At 42.0% G+C, this 21680-nt stretch overlaps 1 protein-coding gene across 3 annotated transcripts; it reads right to left on the bottom strand.

The window, feature by feature from the left end:
- Positions 1 to 16: 16 nt before the first annotated feature.
- Positions 17 to 19890, bottom strand: efcc1 (EF-hand and coiled-coil domain containing 1). 3 transcript variants are annotated; one of them, XM_035389283.1, is made up of 8 exons: positions 19027 to 19890; positions 18090 to 18505; positions 8155 to 8306; positions 7872 to 8010; positions 6992 to 7157; positions 5938 to 6096; positions 4894 to 4963; positions 17 to 4706 (listed from the first exon to the last, which is right to left on the bottom strand). In XM_035389283.1, exons 1-8 carry the CDS (start codon positions 19711 to 19713, stop codon positions 4573 to 4575), a joined length of 1923 nt encoding a protein of 640 aa, XP_035245174.1. In that variant the 5' UTR covers positions 19714 to 19890; the 3' UTR covers positions 17 to 4572. The 3 variants fall into 3 exon arrangements, with proteins under 3 accessions (XP_035245174.1, XP_035245176.1, XP_035245175.1); XM_035389285.1 differs by having other exon boundaries at positions 6007 to 6096; XM_035389284.1 differs by having other exon boundaries at positions 7872 to 8007.
- Between the last annotated feature and the right edge of the window lie 1790 nt (positions 19891 to 21680).

Below are 21680 nucleotides of genomic sequence, written 5' to 3'. Positions count from 1 at the left end.
CGTGAGAAAATGCCAATGAAAACCAAATTACATTTCCTTTATTAACTCTGCATAACAACATTTTTGTCAGACAGCTGCAATTTAGTTGTAAATTAAAACTTGTATATACTGGCATGGCAGAGAAAGTAAGAGTTGAATATGGAGATAGCTGGCATTCTACAGTACATCACTATGTATTAACAGACAAATATGCAGTTCACAGACAAAAGTAAAATATTGCCAAAGCTATGTTAATTAAAAAAAAAAGTTAATTAAAAGGAAAAAGGAGGTGTCTAATTCTACTCACACAGCTGCATCACAGGTATTTTTTCATTCTTAGAAAACAAATTGTACATCTTTCATGCCTGTGCATTTGAAATCCGATGTTTTATCTATGGGCATACTGTTCAGTTTTTCCATTCCTTGTTGTATACCTGTTTATGAGGTGAGGGTAGTTTTTGATTATGCAAAAACTCAAATGTACTCTGAATAATCAAAAACTACCCTGGTCTTATAAGGAGGCATACAACAAGGTAATGGCAAAACTGAACAGCATTCCTGCAATGTTGAGAAAAAATATCTTAAAGTTAATTACAGCATTACAAAGCAACATGAATTACACAACAAACACAATATTAAAACTGTGGTTATATTACATTTAGGCTTTAGTATTTTAACTAACTTATCTTGACTTTCAAATGTCCTTCACTGACTATATATCCAGTACAGGCACCAGAGTGGAATTTCATTGCTACACACTTAATGGAACAATGTGCAGCTCATACTTAACTCTCGAGTGTTCCTCCCAGCTTACTAAATTCAGCTAGACAAGAGGTGTTCCATGCCTGAGCATTTGTGAGTGCCTTCATATATAGTTAATGAAATAGAAACATATTCAGTGATGGCTTATTTAATGTGAAGTGTTAAAGATGCATAAAATCATGTTGCATGGTATCACTAAGTGTGCTGGGTTGACTAAGGAACAGCTGTGTAGAGGTTGCTATTCTGGAATCCTGTTCGGAGGTCTCCAGAAGGCCAGCATTGAAAAAGTCATGCAGTTCTACAAAGCATCTGAGCATGAGGGCAACATTTTATTATATAGGGTAGTGGTTCTCAATCTCATTCCCTGGGGACCCTGTGTATGCTGGTTTTCATTCCAACCAATTGCAATCCCAGAATTTTAACAAGCTGTTATTTTTTTCTAAATTACACTCTTTTTATGTTCTGAGGGATTATTTACCCTCTTATGCCTCATTACTGTATGCATGTAGCTATGAATGCCATGAAGGATAAAAAGTCCTTTAATCATTGTGCTTATTGTGCTATACTGCAAATGATTACATAAAGAGGTAAATCTGAACAAATTATAGACTGAGGTGAAACAATGGACTCCTATTTAGTGAAAGTGTGAACACATGGCCACTAAAACTAACCATTAGGGAGATAATGGAGAATTCAAAGAGAAAGCAAATGAGCCAAACCTGCATTGTGTTCTTAAGATAAAGGAGGAAAGAACTTAAGTGTTCAACAGCCTTAATTGAGTCCCCAGGAGCGAGTTTAAGAACAACTAATTTAGGGTGGTTAATCTAAAAACTTGGGGCCTCATGCATAAAATGGTTGTACGCACAGATTTGATCGTAAATACATGCCAATGTTGAGATTTATGAACCTTGGAATTGTTGTGAAAATGTGCGCAACTCCAGAGCCTGTGTACAAACTATCACTTGCGGCATGAGACACGTTTTCCCTCTCTCAACAGCCGTGACATCTTAAGAGCATAAAGTGTGTACGAACGGGACAAAGTAAATTCATCCGTTCGGTTGTTTAAAAGCGACAGCGATGTGTGAATATAGAAAAAAATTCCAACATAAAATGCCCACATGCCACTAATGCAGGTTGTATTAACATCCATAAACACAGTAGGTTATAATACAAACAGGCATTTCCACAAACATAGGCTAATACTCACATTAACTGAGCCGAGACATTAGAATATTGCGTTAAACCGACAGAAGACAAGCAAAATGTGAATAGCTACACTGCATGACAAAGAAATGTGCTGTTGTGCCATTGCTTTCAATCACAAGCAACTAGAAGAAATGCTAACTGCTTTACGGTTGTGAAATATTAACTCATTATAGACTAGACTATAAAACCTGTGCGAGCTATTCACATTCAAGGGACCATGGCTATACGCTCCATACGATACACCGTGAGTGCGTTTTTAGGGGCCGGGCACATTTCCTTGCACATGAGGATGCGTGTCAGTAAGTCACCATATAGCCTAAAGGTAATTGAGGGCGTTCACTGGGTGGGGTCGTAAAGCTTATTCACTTGCCCACACTTTCAGGGATTGTCACACGCCAAGCGTGACACCCCGGGGAGAGAGATGCGACAATACCGGGGAAAACCGTTTCTGTCGCATGGAGAGAGAAAGAGAGAGCGCGCACACACACATGAAATAAAATAAACGGACAACTTCCCCCTTCCCCCTCACGGGTTCCGGGCAAAAACAATAAACTAAAACAGGCTAAATAACAAAGACAACGGAAAGTAAAACACAGCAGCAACTATTCAGTTCCGTACTCTGTAGCTGACCCGCCTTCTCGGCCAGGACCAGCTCCTCCAGCATCCCACCTGAGGATTGTTTTCTTTTTCTTTCGTGCTTAAAATAAAACGAAATGAAACTCTTAACTGCGCTCTCGGTATTAACTCCCGGTCTCTGGCCCGAAATGGGGAGAGAAGCACACATTTAAGCACCTGGGCTGATTAGCTAACGCAGCCCAGGTGCGTGTGCTCTCCCCACCAGCCGGCGCAGCCGAGACCAATCTGCCTCTCCGGCGGACCAACTCCTTCAGGGATGTTCGTGATTTATAAATTTAAAAAAAAAAACGTGCATATGTGTGATGTGCATTTTATTAATCACACGAACACACACTTTTGTAACTCGTCGTACAATAAAATTTAGGACGAAATCCACTCAAATTCTATGCATGAGGCCCTTGGACCTTCAAAATTGATCAGTTTTTGGGATCAGAGAAGAAAAACAAGACTGCGGGATTGGGGGTTATAAAGCTGTTGCCGGCAGATCTGGTAGCTCTACACAGATCTGTATGAGACTGGCAGATCTATATGTCCATTTCTACCAATTGCTACAGCAAAACGAGAAATAAACAGTTAGAATAAGACTTGGACAAAAACTTATAATCAAATTAAAATTATATATTAGTGTTTACAAAGCATACAGTTCTAAATGTTTACAAACATTCAGGTCTAACTAGGACCTTACATGCAATTTGCATCCATAATATGATGCTTAGTATCAGTCTAATAAGTGGATATACTTTAATTCATTACATAGCTACATATTACTAACCTACTAAACTTTTCACAAGAAAAAAATCTAATATTTTGATATCTAATAAAGAAAAATATAAGTAATACTTGAGGAAAATGCTAAGACTATGAAAAATTGAAATGCTTACAGCTATGAAGAGCCCAAGAGAGTCTAACGGTTGTAAGGGTAAGTTAACACTTGTGTGTGAGGTAGGCCCTGTTAAAAGATGGCACAAGAAATGGTTTAAAGCACATTCTTACTGGTTTAACCTGTAACTCTAGCTCAAGTTGTAACTCTACTGCTAGTTTTCAGAGGCTGTTTGGCCAAAAAAAAAAACAAAAAAAAAAACACTACATTAGAACTGGCTTTGCTTAGGGTGGATACCAGGTTAATCTTGATTCCATCTAGTTTTAATAGCAAAATTAATTATTTATAGAACTAATTTCTGTATAATGTAAGAAACAGTATTAAAGTTTAGTCTACCCAGATTAACTTGGTAAAAACATGGACCCCACCCTATAAAATATACAACTGGTGTCTTAAAAAACTAGACATAAACTGTACAATAAAAAAAGATCAACTTCACAAAGCATGCACCTGCTATTATATAAAATCTAGTAAGACTGGCTACTATATAAAATGAAATGGAATGTTGCATGTACATAACAACACAACGCAGCCCATAGCTTACTCAAAATACAGCGTACTAGAGTTGAGACTGACATGGCGGTGAAAGAAACCCCTTGTGGCACTAAATAAACTTGTCCCACTTCCATCATTGTATAATGCCCACAGAATATCAAATGCCCATGGAATATCTTCTATATCCTCTAGTCTTTTATCGTTCCCCATCAAACTTGTTTTCAGGTTCAGATCAGCCTCACTCAAAGCGTCATGTCAGCCACAGGAGGAGCTCCTTGCGAGACACTTAGCCAGACTTTTAGCCTGATAGGGTTTGGAATTTTCCCCCAGATCTCAGGACATTTATTTTGGCTGTGACTGAATCAGCTGCCACAGAAACCAACGTGCCCTTCATTCAGTCACTCAATCACACTCACCCCATCATTCACTCACTCACTTACTCTCTCACTTACTCACTGAGTGTCTCCCCACCGAAGTAGCGTCAGAAACAGCAGAAGGGCAAAAAGGCCAGAAAAGGTAGTCACAACTGTTGGTTGAACAGTGCTTGTTCAAATTTTCTATCTTTACATTGAAAAGTGCTATGAAGGTAACCAGCCAGCAGGTGGCAGGCTTGGTCAGCAGGAAATTAGAAGTGCGTTTGTCAGGGACTGGTGACTCTGCGTTCGCTCCAAGGACGTGCTGGACAGAAGTTCACAAGCAGCCAGTTCATGACAGAGTGCGTTTAACACTTCTAGAATGTGGGCTTTCCCTGCAGAGAGACAGTAACACATCAGAGACATGCCAGTACACATAAACTTCATTTGATTCTATTTATAACTGTACCGCATAAACGTCCATTGTAAATTCCAAGTCATGCAGTACAATATATTTTTTATTGGTTCAGCCAATAGAAGCAGATGTAAGAAACACCCAATAGTGGTTTAAGTTTGCTTTACCATGTTGAGGATCACTACAGGACTCCAACGTGCTAAGCAAAATCTTTCCAAGAGACCTCCTTGAGACATTCTGAAATCAAAAAAGACAGATTTAAAGAGAGCAGTTAGATCAACATTATAGAGACAAATAGAGGATCATGTTAGCTGACAAGATATTGAACAACTACAGGCAATCACCAAAACAAAGGAATCACAAGGCATAGTATCCCTCTCTAAAGTTTTCAGTGGACTGTCCTTGCGAAAATGCCTGCTCATGCCTTGACTGACTTCATAGTCCACTGAATTTGATTAACAGGCCTGTTTTGCCTCATCTCAAACCAATGCACAGACATCACGGTCAAGGAGTATGAACTTTCAATCACAGTCACCCCTAGCTGATCGTGCCTTCCTCTCAGTTCTCAATGGCAATATCACCTTAGACACTGTTCATTGTGAAATGGCAAGGTCAGCAGACTCACTCACTTAAGCTCCTACCAAATGCGCATCAAAAATCTCTTTTAAAGCCACTTGTATCTCTTCTTCCTGCCAGGGTACCCAAAAGGGCAACTGGGGGGTATGCTGGTATATTCATTTCTTAATAAAGTCAGAAACCACAGCTATGTGGAATCACCTACATTCAATATACTTTGTATCCCACAAATTTACTTTTGTTTGCTTTATTTTGGCAGTTTCCTGCATTCACCTTTTAACAATATCTATGCAGTTTGAAATATAATTGGAATGCATCACTACTGTGTGTATTGACAGTAATGGGAACATTTTGATTTAAAATAGGCAAGTAGCAATTGCTCCATCTTCAATATGAATATGGCTTTCAGAATTACTGAAATATAACCCATCTTTATTAACCTGCAATTAAGCCTCATTCAAAAAGACCGGCAAAGACCAAGACTCTGAGATTTTATCACTTGAAATCCATTAGAGGGAGAACTGAGCAGGACTGTATAGTAACTATGTGATTGGTGAGACTTTCATTGTGAAATTGCTTGATTTAAGGTGACAGTAGACTGGGAGAATCTTGGTGGTCGAGCCCATCTGACTGACCAGATCTCGCAGCTTCTGCAAGAGCTGTAGGACGTCCATTAGCTTCTCCTCCACCAGGGAGAGACGCACCCTCTCCGTCTCCAGCATCTGCAGCTCCAGATGGAGGTGCTCCGTCTCCTCCGCCTTCTGCTGCAGCTCCTGCACCAAGGAGTCCTTCATCTGCACACGAGGGAGAGGGGAAGGGGCGACACCTTAAAACATCTCACTTTAATCTCACTTCCTTCAGTGATGTGACTGAACAGCCACTTTTGAAAAGTACCATACGCACATAAGAATGCGTGAGCTAATGGGGTCGATCACACTTCTCCCGCTCTGTCTCAGCAGCACAGCTGGTGGCTGACAGCTTCATTTCTGATTCGCAGCGTGTGGGATGAGGTCGGAGGGTGGGGAGCGAGCGGCTTGCGGTCAGGGCTGTGGGAGACAGCTGCAGGCACGAGGTGGCTCCACACCCTGGGCCCGCCAACTGGGAGCTGGGTGGAGGCGGGTGGAGGTGGGTGGAGGCAGGCGGATCACAGTGCCACCACAGAGAAGAGGGGGGAGGCTGAGGGTTCGCTTTTAAGCCCTCCACCATCAGAATAGCTCTAAAGGAGGTTCACTGTTTATTTTCCTTTTTTTCAAAGCTAAATTAATGGCCCAGGCTCCAAATGTATTCATGATATAGAAATGTGATTTACTGTACTACTGTATAGTTTCTCCTCTCCTAAGCTACACTCCCACCTCCTTTAGCTATAGTCCTTTACAGCGTGTCATTGCCACCCCTACCCCCTCCAGCTATTGACCTGCAGAGGTATTTGTGACAAAAATAACTTGCTGTTTACAATGCTTTATATTCACACCAGACAAATGAAACACTCTAGTTCTTACATGAACTGCACTAGTTACAGTACATGCACGTACTAACAATAAATATAATGTAGTTATTTGCTGAACATATTGTCTTCAGTGAAATTATTTTACAAGGCAACATTTTTATGAGAGGTAGCAAACGAGCCACTTAATGAGAAAATGTATTGGCTCATTAAGCGGGCTGTGGGTTCAGGAAGCCCTGCTGTACCTGGTCCATGTCCATCTCCACTTTGCGTGCCTGGGTCTCCTTCAGCTCCAGTTGCTTGTTGAGCTGGGTGACTTTCTCCAGCAGCTCCACAACTGCTGCCTGGCTCTCCTCACTCTTGGAGCCCCCGAAATGAGACAGGAGCTTCTTCACCGCCTTGTCGTCACACCTGCAGATGGGGCAGTCTCTAAATCAAAGCCATACATACTGCAAAGCATCGTGGGAGTGAGAGAGGCTGCAGTGTGGGGTTACTCCTTTCCAGTGCTGGAGAAACACAATGTACCAAGTTTCCCATGCCTTAAAATGAAATCAAAATCAAGCGAAATAAAATTTTATTTATGTAGAATCACAGTACATTTCACAGCGTACCCTGGCTGAAACCTCCGTAAAAGCAAGCCAACGTTAAAACTCCCTCAGTGGCCCTTAGAAACCTTGGGAGGAAGCAGTCTTCATATTGTGAGCCCATCCTACTCTAGACCTCATTTTCAGACGCTCTGTCTCAAATATTGAAAATATGAAGTGTAACTTGTGAGGCTAATCCTCCCCTGGTCCAATGTGGTCTATTAGTCAATTTCTGTCTAATCTGTTCAGGAAGAGCAGTGTGAACTTTCCCCTTAACCGCGTACATCCTCAGTTTTGGAGAAAGAAGCTTCATTGTTGCAATAAAGCCAATTATCTGAATCAGGCAGTTAAGTCTGACTATCAAGACTACCAACCCAGATGCAATGCATTGTGGGTGTAGAGATGCAGAAGCTTGTTTTGAGGATGATGACTGGCATAAAAGTGGGTTGTGGCAGTGGGATACACTGCCTCTCCCAGAGGTAGTGAGTATGCATTGAGGCTATGTTGTCCATTGCGAGCAGGTGTGTAGGACCCCTCATACCTGTCTCCACAGCAGGACAGCCTGGTCAGGATCCTCTTAACCTCGTCCACCTGACTCTGCTGCTCCCCCGTCCACTTCTCCTCCTCTTCGTCAGAGGCTGCCTGGCCCTCCACCGAGCGAAAGAGCTGCTCCTCCACTGCTGACACACACACACACACAAACACACACACAGAGAGCTCGTCACACAGACCCAGAATCATTCTACTCACATCTTGGAAAAAAGAGCCATGTGCCCGACACAGCATGACAGCAGCTCTGCAGAAGAGATATATGGCAGGCCTACCGTTTTCCGAAGTGGTCTCGGCCCGCCCCCCCGTGGGGGAGCGGCGGTCCTGCTGAGTGGTCAGACAGCACCTCCGGCGCGGGCCGCTGGCCACGCTGTACTGATGTTCCCCAGCGCTGCTGCTCGAAACCTGCAGCTTGGAGACCTCGGACCTGCCACAGGAAGAGACCGCGGTGAGTGACGGCTCACAGATCCAATAACTTTTCCATCCTTAAAACGTCCGAGGCAGAGTGTCCACAAACACATATGTCTTATAGTGAGACCGCCTACATTTATACATGCATTACAAAAACAAATAAATAAAAAAAAATATGCACACTTCCTGCTTAAACTGTTTATGCCCAGATACATCCAAGCCAAGTCAATACATTATACAGCCAATATTAAACAATACCAGAACACAGATGGTTCACAAGAATATGCTGGTATAACTGGCAAAAGTTATTTTCTTGCCTTCTGAACAAAACACAGGACCAATAATTGGAGCCAGGCTCTGCAGCAGTAGAGTGTCTTGAGTGTGTTACAAGCTTCAAGTTTGTGGAGTGATGTAAGGCATTCCAGTATCGGTCTGTCGGTTTGAATGAGAAAGGCTGCTATTCCTGGGGCCCAACAGGAAGAAGAGGACAGGAAGACAATCGAAACCAGGAGCTTGGTCAATACATCTATTCATAGCAAGATGGAACTTTCTGTTCCACTCAAACACATTTTCCCATGTCGAGAACACAAATTACGAAGGAACAGCTACACGAAAATAGGCCGTTCGTTAAAACATGAATAGAAGAATGAAATTAAATCAATTGTGCCACTGATTTTAGCGGCAAACCCCTCCATCATTTTTTGTGCAGCAAAATTGATGCGCAGAGCTTCGTCAGATACATTTCAATGATTTTCTTTTCTTTCTGCAAAATAAATGAAGGAAGGAATTCTGCAAGTTAATATGGATTGTGGTTCTTGCAGATCAATCATCTTGCACACTTTTCGGGGTTCCAGCGCTGTGAAGGCCAGCAGTGGAAATCTGAGAGGGAGCCTTAGTCACAGAGATTAAGCGTTTCCAGATGACACCGTCTTGCCAGGGAAAAACAGAAGAAAGCAGTTTTGAGCAGGATGAATCCGAGCACGGAGCACTCTTTTTAAGCCCTGCTGGCATGAAGGATATGCCAGCTTAGGACGGCATTACATTTTCCCTGGAGAAAAGATTGCACCCTGGATATAAATCATAAATAAAAGAATAAAAGGGAAAAGTACAGGAACGGGAACCTACATCGACCGTGGAGTCATTAATTGGGGAGTCTGCTGCAGAGGTGAACAGTCAGGCTGAGCAGAGAGAGAGAGAGGGAGATGTGTTTGAATTATTGGGGAGGGGGGCAGTTTGGGGGGTGCGGCAGGCCCATGATGGCTCACAGCTGCTTGAGAAGATGCCCGAGGCATACAAACACTACAATCCCCCTACGCCCCGCCCCCCTACCGCACTCAGTTACCGTGGAGACACCCCGCCAACTCCCTCTCCTCCTGTGCCTTTGGTCTCCAATGAAATGAACTGCTGGAGGTGAGAAAGGGGGCCAGCAGCGCTCCCTGTGACTAATTGAACTTTAATTGAAGACGGGGGGGGGAGCCTTCAGAGGCTGGTGGGTGAAGTTTATCTTACTGTAGCGGACATGTGAGGCCTCCGAGCAGCCTCTCTCACCAGACAAAAGAGAGAAAAGGGCGAAAGCTTTTTTTGTCCCTGGAGACGGAAAGTGTTAATAGAAACAGAGAGCGTAGCCTGAAAAAAAGTGGATTTGCTCACTGTCATGCTAGGCAGGGCTGAGGGGTATTAGAATTGTGTTTGTGAACAATACAAAGAAAGCCATATATTTTATCGAATGGCTTAGGAGACGCACATAAAATTCTTGTTGACAGAAACACAGATGAACACACTTAATGGCAGAGGCAGAGCTGTGTGTAGATGGTGAAAGGGGGAGACAGGGATGAAAGGGTATATAACTGAAAGTCACCACAACTCACTCCAGACATCCTGACATCCAGGGAAACAACAACTGGATCGAATTGCTCACTCTGAAACAGTCCATGAAAAAAAAAAATCCTTGCCAATTTTCAATGGAAAATTTAATCAAGGGTTTCCAAACACAGAACCAAATATTTTTAAATATAATGTGAAGTGCTAGAACTTCATAAAAACAAGGGTAGCACAATGCTTCTGTAACTTTTATATCAATTGTGGGCCACTGATTCATCGTGTCACAGCATATTCTGTTGGGATTATTGACTATAATTTTCAGTGGAATACTTGTAAAACTTGGATACATTATCTGCACTAACTCAAACTCCTTTTGGGCACAAAACTCAACAATAAAATAGTGCACAGGAGCCAGCACTGCTCTCAGATTCATAACCATTGTGCAACAAAACCCCATTATTTTAGCCCTTGCTGTATTGCTCTCTTAATTGTCATGAGAATGTAGATATCAGGATATTTCACAATGATTGTAACCATAAAAGGAGAGGATATCATATCATTGTTCATTTTGTTTCCTTACACACCAAGCTTGAGAGGTCTAGCCTTTTCATGATTACGTAAGTGAGTAATGCGTGTGGCAGAGCCGGACTATTTCAATTTAGGAAATCAGAGAAGAAATTATCTTGCATGGCTACATATTGGAAATCTGATAGACACTTGGACTATTTGGCTTTAGGAGCAAACATACCATGCAATACCACAAGGTTTAATAACTGCAGACATACACCTGGATGTGCAATTTAAGATTTCCTGGACTGTCTGAACGGTCCATGCTTACTGTCTGTTCTCTCTCCTTTGGCACACAAAAAAATGTGCTCCCTGGCAGGACTGTTTGGTGATTGGAGAGCCACAGAAAGGTCAGGTTAATATATCACAGAAGCTATGCCATCCTCGAAAAACATTCATCAACAGCCTTATCAGCCCAGAAGGGTATACACAAGCAGAATCACCAGGACAATTGATGAATCTGAAGAGCGGGTCTGGCTGCTGCCATTGCATGAAGTTCCTGCTGTGCCTGCCTACATGTATGCTGTGGGCAGTTTCAGGCAGGGTTTTTCTAAACACTGTCATTGTGTTCAGTCCACATAAAGAGCGTGTGAATGGGTGAAAAAGAAGTCCATTTGGCCCTAGGTTTAGCGTTAGGATTACGGTTTTAGTAGGGGTCAAGGATCTTGATCTGGTCAAAACATAATGATGTTTACTTGCCCTGCACACCAAACAGCCTGTGACCTGAGGTTTGGGGCTGGGTTAATGCTATCCATAAGCTTTAGTTGGACCCTGTAACCAGACGCCTTTAAAAAAAAAATTATATCTTCTGCGAAACACACCAACATTAAGGAATAAACATCTTTCGTTTCAATAAATATCACAAACCATGATGTAACATGGTGGAAATAAACACCAACGATCTCTTGCCAATCCAAGCAAGAAGTTTACCAAAAGGAATGAACGCTAGACATTAATCACAATTACATACTCCAGAATCCTGTTTGATTGCCATCTAAAATGTCCTGGGGTCTGAAATATGCTTCACTCCTGCTTTTTTTTCTCTCTCTCCTGAATCACCAGTTTAAGTAAAACAGAAACACATGCTCCACAAAGAAGGAAGAAGAAGCAGACAAACTACCTGTACTGTTTTAAAATCTCTCTCTGCAAACAGTTTTACTTAATGAATACAGGATATTAGTTTGACCTGCCAGTTGCCTTTGGCCTCAGCCGAGTATTCAATAAATCACATGGTAATGACCGCTCTTTTTTTTAGTCTGTTAATAGTACAAAGCTTGGTTGGAATATTAATGACTTGATTCTGTTTTGTAGCCATATTTACACAAGGCAGGACTGATGCTTTTACTTCGGGGAGACTCCAGCTGTCTGTGATTAAAGTGAGGACACTGGACCGCTTCCTGTGTTTATTACATTGAAGGTTGATGCAAAGCACTTCCTCTGCTGCTCCCCCCCCCCAGCGATGTTACATGAGCCGGGCTGACTTTTTTAACTTAGCATTTTTCCCATCAAAAGGAACAGGCGCTATTACCTGAAAGTGTTGCTTGTTTCGCCTGAACTTGAAGATTTCCCCTGTATTTTCAGTGTCACAAATCAGCAGCTATTATCCACGTCCACTACATTGAGAAGTGCCTGAACGCAGTCATCTGCTTGAGCTCTAACTGCATACGTGCCCCTCCCTGCCGTGCAGTCCTTACTGCAGTGAAATGCGCAGACACGCATGCTACGACCGCAGCGGCCGGATGTGAAGAGCGCTCCTCCGGTTTATGTAATTGAGCCCTGGCCCCAAACAAACGCAGACGGTGATTAATCAGGCCCGCAGCCGCTCTCTCCAGCTTCGCTGCGAGAAGGTCAGACTCATAAACATTTTCAAAGCAAGAATGCAGCCTTGCAGACACAGGCACCAGGGCAATGTGCAAACATCCAGCTCCGGAGCGAGAAAGAAAAATACACTGGGCAGAGACTTCTTACTCATATAGAGGGAGGGGGGAAACACAAGAGGTAAGAGTTATAACGGTTTCAGGTACTGGGAAATGTCTCAATTATAATAGTGCTGATGTCTGCGTGGTCAGAATATCTGCAAAGGAAGGGAGGAGGGGAAAATAAATTTTCCAAGGTTGAAAAAAATGAGCCAGTTTGGCTAAGGAGGGTTTGAAACCCGTACAAGAACAACAGTGGAGCAGGAAAATATATTAGGCTCCTGTTAACTTCAAATCTCTCCTTCACACACAGAAACACACACATGAATACATATACACACACACACACACACACACACACACACACTCTTGTTATTCAGATCACGGCCCCCAGTGCATAGAATACTGTTCGCACAGTGAAGCAGATGGGGGTCAAACCAGACCTTTCTACACCTCTCTCAGATATCAAGCAGAGAACGGGGCTGGATATTACATTTCCCCAAAATCGATCACCAGAATGTGCAGTATGACCTGGACACTGAGCAGATGCTCAGGCATTGGGAGACAGGAAGTCCCAAATGTGGACATATTGAAGACAGCCTATGGGATGAGGCAGTTGTGGTATGCTTAGTTCTGAGTCCTCCCACACACACACAGACACTTTTATCAAAATTCCTTCCTTTACAAACTATAAAACAATCGCACAATTATGCACGCCAAGCACCAGCTGTTTCCAAAATATAAGAACAGCTCAATGGGGGAATAGTGTGTTTTCTCTGAAGGGCTTCCTAACCCCCTCCTGCGTGTTTGTACATTTCACATGTCTGACTTCCTCTCCCACATACTGCTCTCTGATGTGCTGCAGCAGCAGTGACAGAGAGAGAGAGAGAGAGACAGAAATGGAAAGAGAGAGAGATCTTTCCCTCTCCTGTGGGCTTTGAAAAACAGCCTCTGGAGGACATGACAGAAAGCCAGTGAACAAACAGCTGAGTGTTTGCTCCTTCCAGATGGTAGGCTTTTCAGCCCTACTTTTTTGCTTTTGCATCCCTCCCAACGGCCTCCATTGTCTCGGGGTCTGGCCTGCAGTTTTGCATAGGCTGCGCCGACTGATTTAGATGCTCAACTTCGCTTGGGTCAAGAAACGCCCGATTGGGGGGCGGGGGGGATAAAAGGTACACTTTGCTGGCCTCCCCCTTTATTCACGCTAATGAACGCAATGGATCGGCCCCTGTTCCCACCACCTCCTCCTGAACAGGAGGCCCCAAATTACCCTCCTCCTGCTTCTTTGTCCCCCTCCAACCTACAATGCTCAGGGAAAGATTATGTAAGAATGATCTAACTGATGACCTTACATGCTAGGAGCGTGGAGAGTACTCTGGACAGCATGTGATGTATTCGGATATTCAGGAAATGAGGAAAGGGTATGCAACTTATTATATGGACTTATTTCAGTTACACTGGAACTACGTAAATGGAAAATACCAATGAAACACACTTACAAGGCACATTATTACATCACCTTCCCAGACAATAGCTATTTATGTCAATATTTGGTTGTAAGTTGCAACAGCCATAATCTTACAGCCCTGCATTAAGTCACACCAAAATTTATGTAATGTCTTCAAATTGTGGATCTTGGAAGGTATGTAGCCATATGCAAACCATTAGTTAGCAACACAGTCCCTGGCTTTTAGGATATGAAGATGCTCTTACGACTCCAAAAACTCCAAATCCCCCTGCTTTGCCCCGGTGGAAATAAACCACACGTTCCTCCACGCAGAACATGCAACCTCAAGAACAATAGAATCATTTTCATTAATTAATCAACAAAGTCACAGTGTTTGGTATATATTTAGCCCTGCAAACAGCTGTGTAGTGCAGTTACAACTAAGAAATATTCCAACAACATCATTTTAAAATAGTGCCAGAATGATTAATAATGTTGGCACAAATTATTATAAACATCTCTTAGTGGTGAGATTCCCCTTCATATCATGGATACTGGGGTGGTCTCTCTCTCGCTCTTTCTCTCTTTCTAGTTCAAGGGGTATGAGTACCGCCCTCTGTGGCACTGGGCAATGCATCAAAAGCCTCCTCTCATTTTTGTTTCCACACAGCTGCGGACTTGCTGGACATCCTCCAGAGCCTTTTCACCCCTCTCCCAGGGCGTACCCCTTTCTCAGGGATACCGTCCACCTCCCCCTCCCTCCTGAGCCCTCACAGAGCACCAGGAATATTAGAGTACGCTATCTGCCAACAATGTGCGATTGCTTTTCCAAAGGATTCACCAGATGGCCCTTTTACTGAATCTGCTCCAGGAACCATAACCCCACAGTGACAAACTGACAGGCCCGTGGGGCTTTTCCATGTGAAGCAGGTGAGGAGGGGAGCTTAGAGAGAAGTGTCATATGGCTCCATTTTTTACCATCTCTTCTTACAAGCTGGTGTTCTGCCTGAACCTGGTGTGAAGCAGCCTGATGTACAGGTCTCCCCCAGGCCAAGAAACAAACCAAACTGCTGCACGCAGAGCAGAGGCAATGCATGACATTTCTAAAGTCTTTAGTTTAAACCACCAAATTGGGCTTTCTTATATGAGGGAATACAAAACTCATGGCTTCTACATCCATTCCTTTTGATTGTCTTATTCAAAATGTCGCCTAATTTTACATCTGTTGTTAACACGCAGCGAGAAGCATTAGACCGTCTCTATAGAAAATAGGCTTTTAGAATTTTTTCATGTCCATATAAGCAATTGTCTAGTTAATTGAACGTCACAGTCAATAGCTCCTAAAATTAAATGTTGTTTTGTTGTCTGAAAACCTCGTGAATATAAACAAGAAAATGAGCTGTATAATGTATTTACTTTAATAATATCTGATATTCTTCATAATATTATCAATTAAGCTGAACTGAGGACTTTACTTAAATGCCCCTCAAGCATATGCTGTAATATAATAAGAAAACGGTACGAGAGAGGCAGAGAGAGGCAGCGAAACCTTTTTCAGTATTTCAGGACGGATAACTTTTCAAACGTGCTTCCACAAAGCACTCAGATCTGCTACCGTTTCGGTTATAGGATAGCGATATTCAGAGCAGCTTTTCACCTTGCACCGTGAGACGATGGCTGCTCTGGACCTTGCAGTTTCAGCTCACGGAAAGAAGCGCAGAAATACAGACAGCTGGACAATTTATAAGGTGGTGGAGATTCTTCATGAAATGGTAATAAATCACAGTATTGTTAAGTTGCTGTTACTGAAAGCAAAGCCTGGTTTATGTGGTACTGAGAACACTGCAGTCCCAAGGCAACAGCACCTTGCATTTATGACTACTATCTGCCTCTTTCCTGTTCCTCAAAAAATAAAAACAAATCCTAACAAACCCACAGTAAACTTTTCTGTGTTAAATCAACGCAGAGTGCCTTTTGCCCATTTTGGACTTCCACTTTTTACTGTTCTTACAATAAACTAGCTTCGTGGCAGGCTATCACAGATGTCAAACTGACTATGTGGCAATATTATGTACTCTTTGTTTCCATGCCACACATTATCATATTAATGATTTGGACGTATATGGTTATCCTTGAGATCAAATTAAATTGTACACCTGGTTCATTAAATGGAGGCCTCACACAAAGGCCTGAAATCTCAATGAACAATCATTGGGACTACTGGTGTGAGAATATGTGAAGAGGTGTTGCTAGGATACACCCAGGGAGTGTTTATCTATTATTCGGCAAGGGGAGAAAGTGCCGGGGAACTATTTGGAGATTGATGGGAACTTTCAATCTGCTTAGGTCAGGGTTTCCCAGGCTGAATGGAGCTCTCTCCCTACATGTCAGCTCTATTGTGGAGTGAATGAATTATTTGGCTCTCAGCACATCAATGGGGGCCAGGAGAGGCGTCCTGGCACAGACTAGAAAGGGCACAGATTAGCAAACCATGGGGGGGATTTGGAATCTGTGAGGATTTGAAATACAAGTTTCAGTTTGCAAATATTTGGAGTGATAACATAAATGTGAAAAGAAAACCATTCCATGCTCACAGCTAACTTACTAACTGGATGCCAAGTTAGTATATTCTAAATGAGTTTGTATCTAAATTACACATTCATTATTGGAAATAAACACCATAGACAAATATTTGACCAAGCACGATTTCACTAATATTGTGTCTCACTTCATTCAATCAGTGCGAAAATGAACAATTATGAGCTGACAAAATGATGTGTGTAAAACGTTTGTTTTATCTGTAAGTGATGAATATTAGTGTTTTTTGATTCACGTGTTGTCTTCTTAATTCTTTCAAATCCTTGCAGCATGCTTAAAATCTTCCATTTTTCCCTGCATGCTAAAACTCCCTGTGTGGCACAAAGGCCAGAGCAGCAACATTTCTGGTGGATTTTCTCTGTGAGAATCAAAGAACCAGCCTTAGCCCTGGGTCCTGGGGTCAATCCCACAAAGCTATCTTTACCCTGCCACAACCAATGCAAGGACCAGCCAATAAAAGCACAACCTCATGGCTCCACATAAACCACAATGAAGCAAAGTGTTTACACTACTCTCCTACGTCATCTACAACACATGCTGTGCAGAGGATTATATAATAATTTGGCAGAATCCCTCAAAATAGCTCATATGTGAATAGCTGAAACAAGACAGATAAAATATAATAGCATAATATATAATTGGCATATTGTGAACAAAAAATCATATTTGCAATAAGAGCCAGGGAATAAAGATCTTTAAGAATTGGTACAGAACACAGTAATTGTTTTCTCCTCTTCTTAAGACTCCAGAGTCTCAAAAACCTGGAAAAATATTAAACTATTTGAAATAGTCAGCCACTATAAACAAATCATGCAGACGTGCTGGGAGTAAAAACAGGCAAACGGGCTGTGAACATTAAAAAAACCACTAGAAAACTTCAATTAAAGTCAATAAAATGGAACCTCTCTCAGAAATGAATAGTTCACAACAGTGGCAGTGCCCAATTAAACAAGAACCAACTGGCAACCTACTTGCCACACACATTGCCTGTTAAATGAACCCAAACAAAACAAGGGTGAAATTCTGAAATGGGAACCACATCAAACTATACAAATAATATACTGCATGTGCCAGCATACCTTTCTTGGTCTACAACCAAGAGTTGGATAGAACATGCCCTCTTCATAGAAGAACACAAATCGTTAATTCATAAAACCATTACATAAACAAACTAATAAAGATTTACAAATTGTGGGACTCATTACTCCACATATTGAATCGTAGGCAGCTAGAAAATTGTACAGCTATAGTTGTAGAGGTCTCAGACCATCCAAAAACCACTTGAACATATATTTTAAAGAGAAAAAACATTAGTGGACTATTTTAGATGAGGAAAAAAAAACATTTCCCTCCTCTAACAACTTCCATATTACAAGCTGTGTGTGAGGGGTAAGATCTATCTGTGTGGTCTGTGGGCCTTGTGGTTGCCCACACAATGTTGTCTGAATACCTGTAATAATGGAGTTCGGACTCCAGCTGCTGGACGTGCCTCTGCAGCAGTGGCAAGTGGTTAGCTTTAACTTCCAGCTCTTTGACTTTGCCCAAGCCGCTGAGCACAGCCAGTCTGGCTTCCTCCACCTTCTTCCTCATGGCTGCCTGCTCTTTTTTCAGCTTTCTGTTGCAGTTCTCCAGAGTGAGCAATGCTTCCTGGGACCTCCTGAGCTCCCTCTCCAGTTTCTTGTTGAAGAGCATGGCCTCCTCGATCTGCCCGTCCCTTGAGCTACGGAGCAGCTCGATCTCATGCAGGAAACTTTGGAGGCTCTTTGTGTTGCCATGGATGCTATTCTTCTGAGCAGACAGTTTGTGACGGGCAATGAAACATCCGCCGTCTTGTTTATGTTTAGAATGGCTTTTCCATAGCCCTACCTGTGACAATAAGTCAATGAAAGTGTGTTTAAAAAAAAGTAATCTGGACAATAGTATCAAAACAAATAAGCAAGGCACTACAGAAAAAAATCAATAGTAAAAACAACGTTAAAAAACAACAATATACTTGCAGATGCTCTTACAGGCTTATGCGCTTAGGGCTTAATGTGTTTTTGAAAAATTGATTAAAAAACAGAAAAGTGCACAAACTTTGCATATAGACTGCTGGTCATAGGTTTAACCATTTTAGATGGGAACTTAACATACAGATTTAACAGCCCTGATAACCAATGGTCTATGTTTGCATAACTAATGACAACTAACTCGACTGTCGACAAGCGTTCTTATTATATATCTTCGCGCTTTATTTATCCATGAAAACAAATAAATAGGCAAAGATTAGACATACTACTGTAAAATACAGACTACTGTAAAACTCCATGTTCAACTTATTTTTTCTATAGGAACTGCTGTGTTCAGCCGGTTTACATAAATGATGAAAATAGAAGTGAAATGCACACCTGCAGTGCCAGTGAACGGGCATCACTACTTTGAAGCGCAGCCCGCATGTCTTCCACCAGTTCTCTCAGGCTTGCATTCTCATCCTCGAGTTTTGTTATCCTGTCTTCAGCTTCTTCCAAAGCCACAATTTCTTCGTAACATTCCCGCGTGCATGTTCCCAGTTGCCTGCAGTCGAATGTATGCCGACCCGGGGTGGGTGAAGACCCCCTACTGCCTTTTCCCTTGGCGCTCACCGATAGGGACTTCTCCCTTCTCCTCAAAGGGCTTCTGAGACGTATCTGCGTTTCGATGTGCTCGCTCTCTTTACCCACGAGCAGCCTACCGTTTTCGTACTGGCACCCTGCTTTAGTGCTGAAGTAGCCGCAGAGTTTGGCGTGGAACTGTCTGAAAGTAAACTCGTTGGGAATATTCTCCAGAATCCCGGCGCACTCTTCCAGGTCCGTTTCTTTATTCAACCCCAACACTTCGCAGAGTATATTAAAATCTTCAGCAGGAATCTTACCATCTCCTTGGCAGTCCATATGGTGAAAAATCTCTTGTAGGTACTGATCCAATCCGGTAGCCAAAACTATTATTTCATTTTCAACTCCGCGATCTAATCCATAATGGTAAGCCAAGGTACTTACTATCCACTGCGTCCTGCGCGCTGGTCGACTGTACGGATCGCACGCTTCGGGTTTATCCATGGTTATTTCCACAGGCCCACCGCTACATTTATTCGATTTTAGAATGCTATCAGATGCTGGCCAAAACTTGCCGTTTTAATGAGCAAGTCGCATTTCCTTCCCATGGTCTGAATATTAAGGCCCACTGCACTCCCTTCATGTGAAGACTCAGCTTCGTTTCAAATTCTGTGCACCCCAGAGGCGTTCCCTTGAATAGACTTTTATATAGCACCCCGCCCCCCTAAAAAGTGTAAAGGCTGATTAAAAAAAATAAAGCTCCACATGTTTTTGGTGACGTCTAAAAAGAGGTTGGGTTTCATTCCTTGGGGTTTCATTACAAGTTAACCAATGAACAATTTGTTCCCTTTTGACTGTTGAATTGTGGAATACATTTCAATGTTAGCCGTAATCTGTTTGATAAATATAAAATCTATTATTCAGAGTTAAATATCTGGCTTTGATTTTTTTGTTTGTTTTTTGTCTTACGGATGAAGCTTACTGGCCTATTTAACAGTCATTTAGGGGCAGTCTGAAAAAAATTAACACTTCTGGTAACTGTAAATAAGCATGACAGTGACCACTCAGGCACAATATTGAAACAAAAGACCACAAACCACGGCACCTGCCGTCCTTTTGTGTGGATTGTTAAAATTGGCAAACAGCTGCCCTCTTGAACGGTCTCTAACTGTTCTGAATAGGTGCACGTGTTTCACGTTCAAATTTGTTTCACTGTAACACATCCACAATCGACGTTTTTTTCAGTAAGGCTGTCTGTGCAGTAAAATAATGCGTTTTCCCTAGTGTTCCTATTAGTAGCTGCAATCTCAACTATGTCCGGAGCATCTAAGATGTTTTATTTGAAAACAAAGAGAGCGAAATATTGCCGCCGTTGCAAATCACTAAATATGCAATTAGGATATACAGAACACCTGTTGTTTTTGCTGTGTATTGATTTTCTTCCAACAGAAATGTTTCAGACAAACTTGAGGTCATTCAGCTTTTATTGTCCCATTCGTTTCCCAGCTGTTTTGGAGAACACAAACAAAAAAGATAGTGTGCAGATAGAATTAGCATAGATCATTAAAAGGCTGGGATTAAAATGAATAAACATTTGATCACAAGCTAATTATATTTTTCTATTTCCACTTTATCTGTGAATGTATTTTCTGGTCTGATGTTAGAGAAACACACACACACACACATAAACATTTTACAATTAGAAAAAAAGATTTTGATTTGGTATCGATTAAAACGCAGAGCATGTACTTTTGATAAGAAAAGCTGTAGACGTAGCCGTCAGTCAGCAGAGTTTTCTCTATCTTCTGCTTTAGGTTGAGCCCTCTGGTTGACCAGACACCACCTATCTGCCTGCCAGCTCCACTGTGCAATCTTTCAGCACAGATACAGTGCTGCTCAGAGGGTGGTCTGTAGGCTGAACATAAGCACTGGCAACTATATGCATTTTAGATGACATGCACGCAAGTATGTGCATTGCCAATTTGATGGAGGATTACGGATGCACTTATTCTAAACGGCAAAGAACTAGTAGATGTCTAAAAAAAAGTTAAAACAAAAAAAATTAGAATCAAATGCTCTCCTTCATTTTTGCAAAAATACTGGAAAACTACAGACATTTAAATCACCACTCCTGTGACACACTATACTCTTCTTGTTTATGAATGTAGGAATTGTGACTGTTGGTGGCCATGGCTTGGTCCCTAGTTAGTAGGTTCCCCAATCATCTACTTAAAAAATATATTATTATTACTGTTATTATTATTATTATTATTATTATTGTAGAGCAATTGTGTAAACGGCTCGTTTCCCATTCACATATTTGCAACGCACACTTCTCACCTAGTTGCCAAGGGGACGTTCACAAAGTTGACAGAGTTATAGAAATTATTCCGCTACAAAAGCACTCTTTGAAAACATATTAAATCAAGAAAGGTATGGCGTATTAATAATTTATTTTATTGCATAGATTG

The sequence above is a fragment of the Anguilla anguilla genome, chromosome 13 (assembly GCF_013347855.1).
Source record: "Anguilla anguilla isolate fAngAng1 chromosome 13, fAngAng1.pri, whole genome shotgun sequence".
In the NCBI taxonomy this organism is placed as follows: Eukaryota; Metazoa; Chordata; class Actinopteri; order Anguilliformes; family Anguillidae; genus Anguilla; species Anguilla anguilla.
The sequence above is the reverse complement of the archived record's forward strand: the minus strand, read 5'-3'. Positions and strand labels throughout refer to the sequence as shown.